Below are 12,197 nucleotides of genomic sequence, written 5' to 3'. Positions count from 1 at the left end.
CTTTGCGGCTAAATATACTTTTATTTTTCTTTTAGTCTTTATGTATTTTTTTCAAAGGAAGGCACTTGGCAGAAGGGACAATCATATGAGGATCTCTGGAAGCATTTAATCTGATTTTGCACAATGGTATGTTTGAAGCTGTTTCAGCACTGAGGATGTTCTATTTTAAATAGAGTCTACTGATCTACGTCTTTTGGTATGTTAGGACTTGCCTTCCAAGTTATTATATACTACTATTTTTAAAACCTGAGGAATGTTTGCTCTTCTTACACCTGCCTGTTGGATACCACAGGCAAAATATTAGCTACATGCTTTCAAAGCTAAGTGGCACCTTGAAAACAAACACCACAGAACTCTTTGTTCATGGAATACAGTGTTTCTCAATGAACCCTTCATGGAGGAATGCTATGAGACCCAAAATGGTTTATTCATCAGGTGCTAAACTGTAGTTTCCATGCACTACATTGTCAGTGCACCTGACAGTGCATTCAGGCTGCTTTCTTTGTATGACTTAGCTTTCTAGCTCTTATCACTTACAGCTGTTTCCTTCCTTTTACTTAAAACCACCCACAAAGAGCAGACAGGGTTGCCTGGATGCAGGCTAGAAGCTCACTCATCTATACAAGCCCACGTGGGTCTGTTTACTGGGCTTGCATTCATGAGCTGGATTCAAACACTCCTTCAGTTTTTCTACCTAAAATTTGAAGTCATTAAAAAGGACTCAGAGCGCCCTTGTGTTGACTGGATTTTCTTGTTTATTCTCAGTTAAGGCCAAAGAAGTTAGAGTTTTTCTTAATATAGAGTTGTTCAGGTTAATTTTCTTTCTGTGCTGTAGGCAAAGGAGTCATTGTGAATTGGGTGTAAGCTTCGTGGGCAGAGATCTTTCATTTGTTCCTGATGCATCCCAAGTACCCAAAGAGATCCTGGAATATAGTAGGTGCTCAACAAATCCTTGTGGAGTGAGTGAATGAAGTATACCACTCTGGAGTTTAGCCTTGTGTAATTTGAGACTGAAGTTAGTGCGGGCTTCAGTAACATGTCCTTACTTATGGCACTGTAATAAAATGGACAGATTAAAATAATTTCTTTCTGCTTCAACACAGTGGCCTCGGGTTTTTATTTTTTCTAGCCGGGAGCCTGACATGCTGAACAAAATGGTTTGAGTGTTTACCCTTAAACTCATAAAGGCGATTTATGAATGGCTATTTCCATTTAGAGTAGCAAGTTGATTGGGTAATTAATAATGTTTCCATTTCTGATCCTATCTTTTCTCCCTTGCAAATCTGCCACTTACTTGTGGGGAAGATCTCTTCCTGAAAAGCTTCTAAACTATTTGGGGTGAACCCGTATTTCCAAAATAAATGATTTGACAAATGATAGGGCTAGTTTAACATAACGGTTATTTATCTTTTTACTTACACTGTAATAGTCTGTTATCTTCCTGTCCTCAATCCTGCTAGAAGAAGATTAGGTATGACATGAAGCAGAATGGTGCAAACGGGAAGAGTGCAGGCTCTGACATCAGCCGGGGGGATGGAGCGCTTCTAGCTGTGTGAGTTTGGGCAAGTCAGTTCTTTTTCTCTGCCTCAGGGTCCTCATCTGCAGAATATGATAATAGTAACTGTCTTCTGGCATTGTTGGGGGAAATTAAGTGGCTAACGCACATAGTTGCATGTAACACACTTAACTTCATGTCGGCACACAGTAGGTGCTTTAAAGTACCTGTTAAATATCTTGATAGTATTCCTGACAATAATAATTTCTTACATTTATTCCATGAACCTGAAAATAAAAAGCTGAGAGAAGCAGTCTGCAGAAATCTTCACCAACCTGGAGTAATGAAGAGAAGAAAGAGCATGAATAACAGTGCACATTTGAATTATGACTTATTTTTTAAATGTTATTTAAATAATGGGAAAGTGTGCTTGGAAACTTATCTAGTGGTGGTTGTGGCTTAATCAGTTTATAGAAGGTAGGGCAGTTTTTAACTATCAAAGCAGTAATAGTAAAGCTTTCATATGTCTACTAATGGACATTTTATAATAAGTCTGTGTATCATTTTGCCCTCAGGAGATGAGGAGGTAAATAAAACATGGCCTGAGCCCTCAAGGAGCTCACTGTCAAGGGGACAGAGAGAAATACATTAATTTTTATCATGAGTGTTTCTCAGGGGCTTATTACAGACATAGTGTGTGGGGCAAGGATCGTAGTTTGTTTTTTTTTTTTTTTTTATAAGATTTTGTCTTTAAGTAATCTCTACCCCACTGTGGGGCTTGAACTCATGACCACCAGATCCAGAGTCACACGACTGAGCCAACCAGGCACGCTGTATCTTAATTCTAAATCTTTGACAGCTTTTAGAGTACTTAGAGTTTATTGCCTTTTTAAAAAAGTAAATGTTCTCTCTAGTCCTCCTACTTCTCTCACATGATGCCTTCCCTAATGCTAGCAGGGAGGAATGTGTCAGGAGTTCTTGTCACACAGACCCCAAATTGGTAAAGCATTAGCTTGTGAAGTTTTACTAGTCAGGAAAAGAAGAAATATCTTCTGATAATTTTTAAGTCATCACTTAAATCTGTTTGGCTTGCAGAAGGATACTAGGAGTATACTCAGTGCCACACCACAGTGAATTGCAAGATAGACACTGAAGTCCTGAAACTAAGTTTTAAAAATGTTGATTTCATTCTTTAGTAGCAAAAAAAATTGAGAACCTGCCTGGCGCCCAGGTGTTATACTTTACATAACATTATTCCCTTTAATCTCTCAAACGCTTTGAGATGGATTTTTTCCCCTAATTGTACAGATGAAGAAATTAAGGCAGGCTGAGGTTAATTTGCCCAAGACTCCCACAGATGGGCTTCAGACTGAGGTCTCTTGGATTCTAAAGCTCATTCTGTTTTCAACACTCTGTATTCATTTTCATTTTGCTTTTTATTTCTTAGCTTTTCACTGAGAAATCATTTGACCCTAAACAACATGGTGTTTATAGGGGCCCTGGCCCCCACACAATTTAAACTCTGCATCTGTGTAACTTGTGACTCCCCCACAACTTAACTACAAGTAGCCCGCCACTGACTGGAAGCCTTACTGATGACACGAATAGTCGATGAACACACATTTTGCATGTTATGTAAAGTACATACTGTATTCTGACTGTAAGAAACCTAGAGGGAAAAAAATGTTAAGGAAACCATAAGGAAGAGAAAATGCGTTTACAGTACTGTATTGTATTTATTGAAAAAAAAAGTCCACATAGAAGTGGACCCACACAGTTCAAACCCATGTTGTTCAAGGGTCAACAGTAATTTGACTTACAAAATGTTGCAAAACAGACAAAAAATTCCTTTACCCAGCTTCCCTAAACCGGTGTATCATTTTTAAAACCAGGGAATTAGCATTGATACAGTGTTAACTAATCCACACACCTTATTGAAATTTGGCAGTAGTCCACTCATATCATTTTTCCAGTCTAGGAGTCAATCCAGGATCCCACATTGCATTTAGTTGTTATGTGTTAAGTCTCCTGCATTGTGGGACACTTCCTCATGCTTTTTTTTTTTTTTTTTTTGTCTTTCTGGACCATGGTACTTTTGAAGAGTACTGGTCATTTATTTTGTAGACTTCGTATCTTTAATGCATTTGGTTTATGTATGCATTTAACGTTGAGATACGAGGGTTTTCCTTTAAGTCATAATTATAAGCTGTTTCCTTCAAAAACCTTTATTATGGGGGCACCTGGGTGGCTCAGTTGGTTGAGCGACTGCCTTCGGCTCAGGTCATGATCCTGGAGTCCCGAGATCGAGTCCCGCATCGGGCTCCCTGCTCAGCGGGGAGCCTGCTTCTCCCTCTGGCCCTCCCCCCTCTCATGTGCTCTCTCTCTTTCATTCTCTCTGTCTCAAATAAATAAATAAAATCTTAAAAAAAAAAAAACAACTTTATTATGTCATTGCCAATTATTAGGACATTTTTAAAAAAATATTTTATTTATTTATTTGACAGAGAGAGAGAGAGAGTGAGCGAGCGCACAAGCAGGGGGAGTGGGAGAGGGAGAAGCAGTCTCCCCAGTGAGCAGGGAGCCCGATGTGGGGCTCGATCCCAGGACCCCGGGATCATGACCTGAGCCGAAGGTAGATGCTTAACCATCTGAGCCACTCAGGCATCCCTGTTAGGACATCTTTGAATGAATAAGGGTGATGTGACATTGTTGGCCTTTGTCTAGAATCTAACTTGTCGCAGCCAGAAGGGCCTTGAGTATCCTCTGGTGGCCCGCCCTCTGGCTTCACAGATGGCAGCATCATGGTCTGTACGTCTTGACTCCTTGTCTTTTGTTCTTTCTACTTCATTCTCCTACTGATCTCAAAGTCCAAGGAACAACCATTGAAAAATTTATTGACTTAAATATGTTTTGTCCTTGATCATTGAAATTTTGATTAATCAATGATTCATTTGATCTTGGTATAAAATCAACTTTACTTTCCTCTAAGATACACTATTGTGTGTAGCTCGTTAATTTGGCACAGTTCATGGTGATTTCTTTGTTTAGCTAAAGGCCAAGTCTCTTTTCAGCTGCTCCACCCATTTGCACATGCATTTTTGGAAGCAGCCTGAGCAGCAAAGATTTTCGTAGTGCTTATAAAACAGAAATGTTTAATATACAGACTTATTTTAGGTCCGCTTGGCCTTTGTACGACTAACCATACAGATCTGTCAGCTCGGTTGCTTCCTTGTGCTCTCTTCGATAATACCATTTGGAAGTTGGTAAATAATGGTTCCTTTGGAGGTCATTAACTTTTTTTTTGCGGGGGGGGGGTGTTATTATAAAAGGCAGGCATTGACTTCTAAGCTTTTTGGAAAGTTGATATTTTAAAAACTCCGCACTCTTAAGAGTAGGCTTTATGAAAGCTTGTATATTTTTCCCTTGTAAATGAGAAAGGTAAGTAACTGCTTCCACAAATATATTAACTCTTATTCCTGTAATTAGATGGACTCAATTTCTTGGCCTCTCACTTTTCAAAGCTCTTTGTTTGTCTTAATGTATATTTTCTTTTTTACCTTGTTTTTTACCCAGTGCTGTTTGGGGCCTCTTACCTTTTTTTTAAATTTATTTAGGCCTCTTACCTTTCAATATGTAAAAGGTAAATGAAAGCAAGGTATAAGACATTGTAGAGGAGTCAACATTTTACCCTGGTTAGACTGTGATATTTGTAATAGATTTATATCTTGGGGAAAGAAAAAGGATTTCTTTTATACATTCTATAAAAGAAGTAAAATCATAAGTAAGTTCAAAATGAAGTGAAATATACTTTGGAAAATCCCGTAAGTCCCCCAGAACATATGGCCCGCTGGGTGAATGTACACGGCCCCATGTGGTAATCGTTAGGCCACTAGTTTGTGATCCACTGAGCCAGGTTCTGGGATGGCAGGCATTTTTGGCAGACATCTGGGTGTTTAGACCACTTTGCTTCCATGAGAGTTGCTAGTGTGGAGTGGGGATTGGGAAATCTGTGTGACCCTGCTTGTGTGCAGGCTTTACGCCATTTCTGTTTCTAGCGCAAACTCCTTGTCTTAATAGTAGTTAGTGGGCCTTCTCCTTTGGGGAAGTACTAAACGAGATAATGCTTGAGATGGCCTCTAATACCTGGTGCATTAGATCAGTGGATGCTCACTAAGTCTTTGATGGTCTTGATCCTGACCTAGCTTGATCCGTTCTAATGTCACACCATGTTTGAAAAGGTGTCCAGAGAAACCTGTCCACTGCCTCCTGTCTTCTCAAATTGGCATTCCTGGTGATGACCTTCTTTCTGAGAGCCTTCCCTCTCTCAACCCCTTATTACCTGACTTCAGAAGGTTCCTGAATTAAATCATGAATATTCAAGTTACCACAAGATGGCGTCAGATCATTTCAAGTAATGCCAGGTAGGGGGAGCCTCTGCACAGTAAATCTTTAATTTTAAAAAAGTTAGAATATATGCCTTTCACGTCATGGGATTTAGCTATTGTAAATAAACCTCTCATTTCTTCTCCCATTCTCATGTGGAAACATGAGGCTCGTGTCTATTCAACTCCCCAAAGTAGTTGGGTGGGAAAATGACTTGAATCATGCAGATGATTTTACTAAAGTGAATTGTTCAGGATCTCTTGTGTTTGGCTGAAACCTTCATTTTACTTCATTGTTATTTACAAGGGTGACCCTTAGGTATTTTACAGTGACCCCTCTCCACAATTTCCCATTTCCCTATTATCCCTGAGTCTGATGTGTTTATTTTTCTCCTGATATGTTTATTTTTTTGTTTGTTTCCCCAACTAATACGTAAACTCTGTAAGAGGCTACAGTTTTGTTTGTTTCTTTACTACATCCTCAGTGCCTTGAACCGTGCCTGGCATGGTAGGTACTCAAAAACCTCTTAAATGAAGAATGAATAGAGAATTTTCACTGTTGTTTCAGTCAGTGTCCTTTGGCTTAATAAGCAAATCTTAAAATTATGTAAAAATGTGAAGTTTCTGAGTTTATAGTCTTTAGGAATTTCACTGATAACTTGGTGAAGTAATCAAAACTTGAAAGCTTTTATCACTATCCTCCTCTGGTGATTATATTTCAAATCTCTTCCATAATTTAGTTCAGTAATCTTCCTACAACTTACAGTATATCTGTAATATTGAGTCAGGATGTATACAAAATGAGCAAACTAGGACTAGTGAAGGAAATAATTTCAGACTTTCATCTTACCTTAGTAAAGTGTTTATTCACGCACACAAACACACACAATTCAGGGGATCTGGGTGAGGCTGAGATATTTTCCTTGCTTCAAGGGTGCTCTGTAAGTGAGGCCCCTTGCCAAGAAGCAGAGCAGCTACATCTGACCCTCCCTAGTGGACATTATCTGAAAGTTAAACTTCAAGAAAGCAGTCATCATAATTTTGAGCATTTTTTTCTGGAGCAGAAATGAATGAATGAATGAATACTTAAAAATCCACCTTGTGATTAGTTCTCAAAATTGCAGTTGCCAGGATGGAAGTGTGAATGTCAGAGTTTTTGGCATGGAGCATGATGCGGTGTCGAGGCTGCTGATTACTGACCATCTGTGTTCTCTTCACAGATAGGTCCCCAAGCAAAGTGAAGTTTATTTTCCAAATTGACCCCTGAGGTCAGCGAGGTTCATCTCCCTAATCACTCATTCAGCAAAAATTTATTGAGTGCCTACTGCATGCCAAACACTGTGTTAGTGGTAGAGATAGAGCGACTGAAGTAGATCATATTCCTGTCCTCACAGAGCCTGTGAGTGTCCTTCAGTGTCTTTCGAGGCCACAGATACCTTTAATATGCGTGAAAGTAGTGGACCCTTTTCTCTGAAGATCAACCAGTTAGCCAACCTCTCTCTCTCTCTCTCTCTCACACACACACGTATACATACAGGTAGCTGGTGTGAGATGGGGAGACCCACACTCACTGAGTTGCATATACCACTTCCTGGGGTTCCAAAGACTTGAAGCTCAAGTTCACTGAGTGGTGGGCCCCTCTTCCCTTGCCCCTCAGCTTCTTCACTGCTTTCATCCCCCGTTGGTCCTTCATGATGTCTTGGATGGGACTTCCTGTAATTTCCTTTTCAGGTTTGGTCACATGATGAAGCAGTGTAAGCTTTTAGATAAAGAGCCCAAGGGGTGCTCAGCAGGCTTGGATTAGGGACTGCCTTGTCCTATGGGTTTGAGGAAGTCACTTCCACTCCCGAAGTCACTTTCACTCTTTGCATCTGAGAGATAGAAAGGACTGGATTTGGGTAATTCTGAGGAGATTTAAGGGTAAGTTAGGTAGGCAGGTTAAAAAGGCAATAGAGAATAGCTGTGGGTAAATTACAGTCTCGGTGCTCTTTAGCTGGGTGATTTTGAGCAAACTACTTAGTTTATCTGGGCCTTATTTTACACATGTGAAAGGGAAAAAGCAGCATATACCTCATGGTGTTAATTTGAGAATTGAACTGAAATAATGTATGTAAACTGCCAGGACAAAAATGGTAGCTTTTTTTCCAGCCTTGTTATATTCAAATTGTCTTTCAGGGGAATTAATAGATAAACGATTTATTGAGCCCCTGGAGTAGACTACTTCTGTAATTGTTCTCCCGTGATACCAGCCCAGCTGTCAGGCAGTGGTGTATGATCGTAGGGAAAGGTTCACTTTGCATTAGGCCTGGTTTAATTTCACGGCTCTCCCATGGACTAGCTGGGTGATCCTAGACTCTCTGATCTTTATTCAGTTTCCACTTCTGACAGATGAGACAATGATAATATGTGACCCAGTCACAGCAGAGAGGCTGTTTTGGGATTTGAACAAGATCATGTAAGTAAATAGAACGTGTAGCACAGGGCCTGGCACAGAGCACACTCTTCATTTATGTAAGACTGGTTCCATAATTAACCTAGTTTAACCTCACCCTCCCTTCTCCGCCCAGGGCTAGGTTGGATCTCAAGGTTTTCCCTGGATTTATACAGGTTCAGTTGATGATAGCCTCTCACTCATCTAGGCCCAAGTGGTAAAGTGAAGAGCCTTGATTGAAAACGGGCCTTAGAGGTTCCTTGGAAAATATGTGCTGTTCCTGCAAAAAAACTGTGGTTGCTGGGAGAGAATTCACTTTGGTAAAAGACAAATGGTAATTCTTCTTTATGTGTTTTCATTTAGTATCCCAACCCCATGGATAAAAATGTCATCTCTGTAAAAATTGTGGAGGAAAAAAGAGGTAAGTTCTCTGAATTATACCTCACTTCGGTGATGATCATTAAGTGATACTGATTTTCGTAAAGGTGTTGTGTGTGTCGCCTGGTGTATTTCTGTATTTGAGGTGACAGGAAAGAGTACCCAGCACTTACAGCAGCAGAGGGCTTGCTCAGTATGCTCTTGTCATTCTCTCAATTAATAACTGGTGACAGTAGTAACAGCTAACATTTCTGAGCACTTCGTATGTGCCAAGCACTCTCACTTTATTAGCTCATTTACTCTTTAGACTAATGTATGGTGTATGTATTATTATTACTCCCATTTAATGTATGAGGAAACCAAGGTACGGAGAGGTTAAATAAATTGCCCAAGGTCATATGGCTATATCCCTATCATATATTCATACATCATTTTATAGATGGCAAAATCGTTGTGATTAGTAGCATGTATATAAAATGTGACTATAGTGATTAGATTATGGAATCATAAGTATACTTGACAGTGTGGTTCCATATTGACCAGAGCAGGGGTTGATAAACTATGCTTGTCCTGCTTGATGTTGTGAATAAAGCTTTATTGGCATACAACCATGCCCACTTGTTTATATATTGTCTATGGCTTCTTCCTTGCAACGACAGCAGAGTTGAGTTGTTGTGACAAGACTGTCTGGCCCACAAGACCTAAAATATGTACCATCTGGCCCTTTACAGGAAGTGTTTACTCACCCCCGAATTAGAGTGTAGGAGTCTGCCCTGCTCGCTGTCATTTGCATGTCACTGTAAGCATTTCCACTGTCCTTGCTTGGGAACCGGGCCATGCAGGAGGCTCTAGTGATGGACGGAATCAGTGTATAAACCCTTGGAAACACCCAGGCCCACTTCTGACATGCTCTTGAGCCTTCCGAGAAAACATACGCCAGGCCACTGTTCATTACGTGACTCTGAAGTCTTCTCTGTGCTTGGTGAGCACCAAACTGTTTGCTTGTGAGGGTCTTTTCTTCATGTCCATAAGTCTACAAAAAATATTTTAAAAAACTTTTTTTTTTTCATGTATCTGCACTCAGTGTGGGAGAGATGTGTTATTTGGCATCAGAGAAATCTGATTTCAAGCCCTGATTATTACCTGCATGACCTAACTTCCTGAAGGCTCAGTTTCTTCCTTTATTAAATGGGAAAATAATAACCCTGCTTAGAAGATAATAATAATTAGAAGAAGAAAATAATAATAATCCTGCCTGTGAAGGTCAAATGAGAGAACAGTGTGCACATCCCAAAGTGGTATAGAAACATTAATTATAAATTCCACCATCGACGGGGGCGTCTTTGCCTGCAAGATTGGCTAGTCCATTTTAAGTATGTGTGCCACAAACCTTGGATGGGATGGCTAAAGGAATGCCGGTGGCAAGGAGATGAGCCCACTTCTCACCCTGGCAGTGGCTTCTGGGCAGTCTGGGTGTTTGCACCAGCCTTCAAGGCTACTCTAGCCAGAGTTAGAGAAACCCTATAGGAGCTTGGCTGAGTCACACTAATTTACAGGGCAAAGGACAGCACCTCAAAGGTTATTTTTTTTTTTTCTCTGACCCGGTCTCCCTGTTTCTTAATTCACATTTATTTTGTGTTTTTTTTACATTATTGGTGCTATTCTGTCTCCAAAACAGAGTAGTGCCAGTCACAGGGAAGCTGCTTCCCTGTGAGTAAAGAGTATGGCTAATATAATTAATTATAGATTTAAATTTTGTAGCCACAAGTCTGTGCTTGAAAACATGGTTGGTGCAGAAAGTGGCAGAATCGATTCTCCATTTTTTTGTTAAAACATCCTTTTTATTGGAGTTGAACAGAGGGCTCATTGGCCCTTGTCATTGGAGTGATGACATTGATTGTCCAGAGCAGTGAATGGTTTGTGATTCTTTATCCTTGATTTTAGAATGTGCAGTGTGAGTTAGCTGTCTTACCCTTATTCCTTGATCACAGATGAGTGTATTTGGAAAGATTTAGCCCAGAAAAGTGGTCAGGGACACTGAGTTTTGAGTTAAACATTTTTCTCTAGGAATTCTACATATATAAAATTGACATCGACATGAAAAGTTTTATTGACATAGGACAAGAATACATTTCCTTAAAAATTTTTTGAGTGTAAAAATTTTCTGTTTCTAGATGTCTCAACAGGGATCATCTATAGAAAGAGGATTGCAGTCTGTCAGAATGTGGTTCCAGAAATTTTAAGGAAGGTAAATTCATTTTAAAATTTAATCAGATTTGGGTGATTTTCATGTAGTCCTGGAAAGAGACAGCATTTTCTGATGTACAGGAGTGTTAGAACTTTCCCAGTTGTACCTCATAGCCCCTCAGAGGGTGAAAGCACTCGCATATCTAACCTCAGTTTTGGCAGATGCCACCAGAGATAGTTTTTTTCCTGTCTATTTCTGCTTCTCTTTTGTGGAGGGCTCTTAGTGGACATTGAGATGGTCTATAATTATTGTAAAGATACCTTGGACATTTTGCATGAAGTGACCAGCTCTTCTCATCTGTCCATGGATAGATATGACTCTTAGATAAGAAAGATCAGAAATGGGCAGATGGTAAATATTTAGTCTCATCTTTAGAAAGGAAGATAAAAGCTTCAGTTTCTATTTCACTTTCAGAGAGTATAGTTATTTCAGGGAGTATAATGTTCTCAGTGTTCTCTGTAAGTCTTTTGTGTGTGTTTCTGTAGATGGTGGGGATGATGAAATCTTCATGATATCAAATTGTTTTCTCTCTTTGAAATTCTTAAGCACTCTGGTGATTGTTGGCAAAGGTAAGTGGGAAGTTTTAATAACATTGCTTAAATCATAGTGGGATTATTGACAACAGTCCTTTTAGAATCATTAGGACATAAGAGGAGAGCATCTTGATGTGCACTTCTTACGATGTCTCAGATGGTTGTTTCAACCTGGAAGTGATTCTGTTTGTGATGGAGAAGCCAATTAGCTTGCAGTTTACACTGCTGTGCTGTTTGCTGTATGTAGAAAAAATGGTTGGCTTCTGTCACTTCCTTGTCATGCATTAAGACGGTCACATTCTTTGAGGGAAAGAAGGCTGATGTGACAATGGAAAAGAACTTTTTTATTTTCCACATGTGTTGCCCTTGTGTGCAGCGAATTATCATTGGCTTTTTCTACAGGCTGTATACCCTGCTTTTGCCCTATATACATGCTTTGAATCTATTATTTAAAAAGGCATTCAACTTTGTCTTGTATCTCAATTCTTAAATAATTTAAGGACACCTCTGACTTGTACAGTGCTGCCTTTGTAGTTTCCCATGTCTCCTCCGCCTTGGAAACCATACATTTTGAGGTATTGGACAGAGTTTAAAATGAAGAAAATATTTTATCTGATATTATCCTGCATGCGAGCCCATAAGTGGGCCCAATTAGAATCCATCAATTTAAGAAGGCCATAACCAGCCCTAGAGGAGACAAGAAGGAGGTTGATAATTTGCTTAGTGTTTA

General features: G+C 39.7%; 1 protein-coding gene across 1 annotated transcript in view; it reads left to right on the top strand.

Moving 5' to 3' along the window:
• The window catches only part of PRELID2 (PRELI domain containing 2), a 67,982-nt gene that overhangs the window by 4,591 nt on the left and 51,194 nt on the right, over window positions 1-12,197 (top strand). The window contains exons 2-3 of the mRNA XM_045894656.3: window positions 8,672-8,729; window positions 10,861-10,934. Coding sequence (XP_045750612.1) covers window positions 8,672-8,729; window positions 10,861-10,934 — 132 coding nt within the window. The remainder of the gene's footprint in view (window positions 1-8,671; window positions 8,730-10,860; window positions 10,935-12,197) is intronic.

Source organism: Mirounga angustirostris, unplaced genomic scaffold (genome assembly GCF_029215605.1).
Source record: "Mirounga angustirostris isolate CCGP_5_RB_7025 unplaced genomic scaffold, mMirAng1.0.hap1 SCAF_7, whole genome shotgun sequence".
Lineage (NCBI taxonomy): Eukaryota > Metazoa > Chordata > Mammalia > Carnivora > Phocidae > Mirounga > Mirounga angustirostris.
This window is presented reverse-complemented; position numbering and strand designations above follow the sequence as displayed.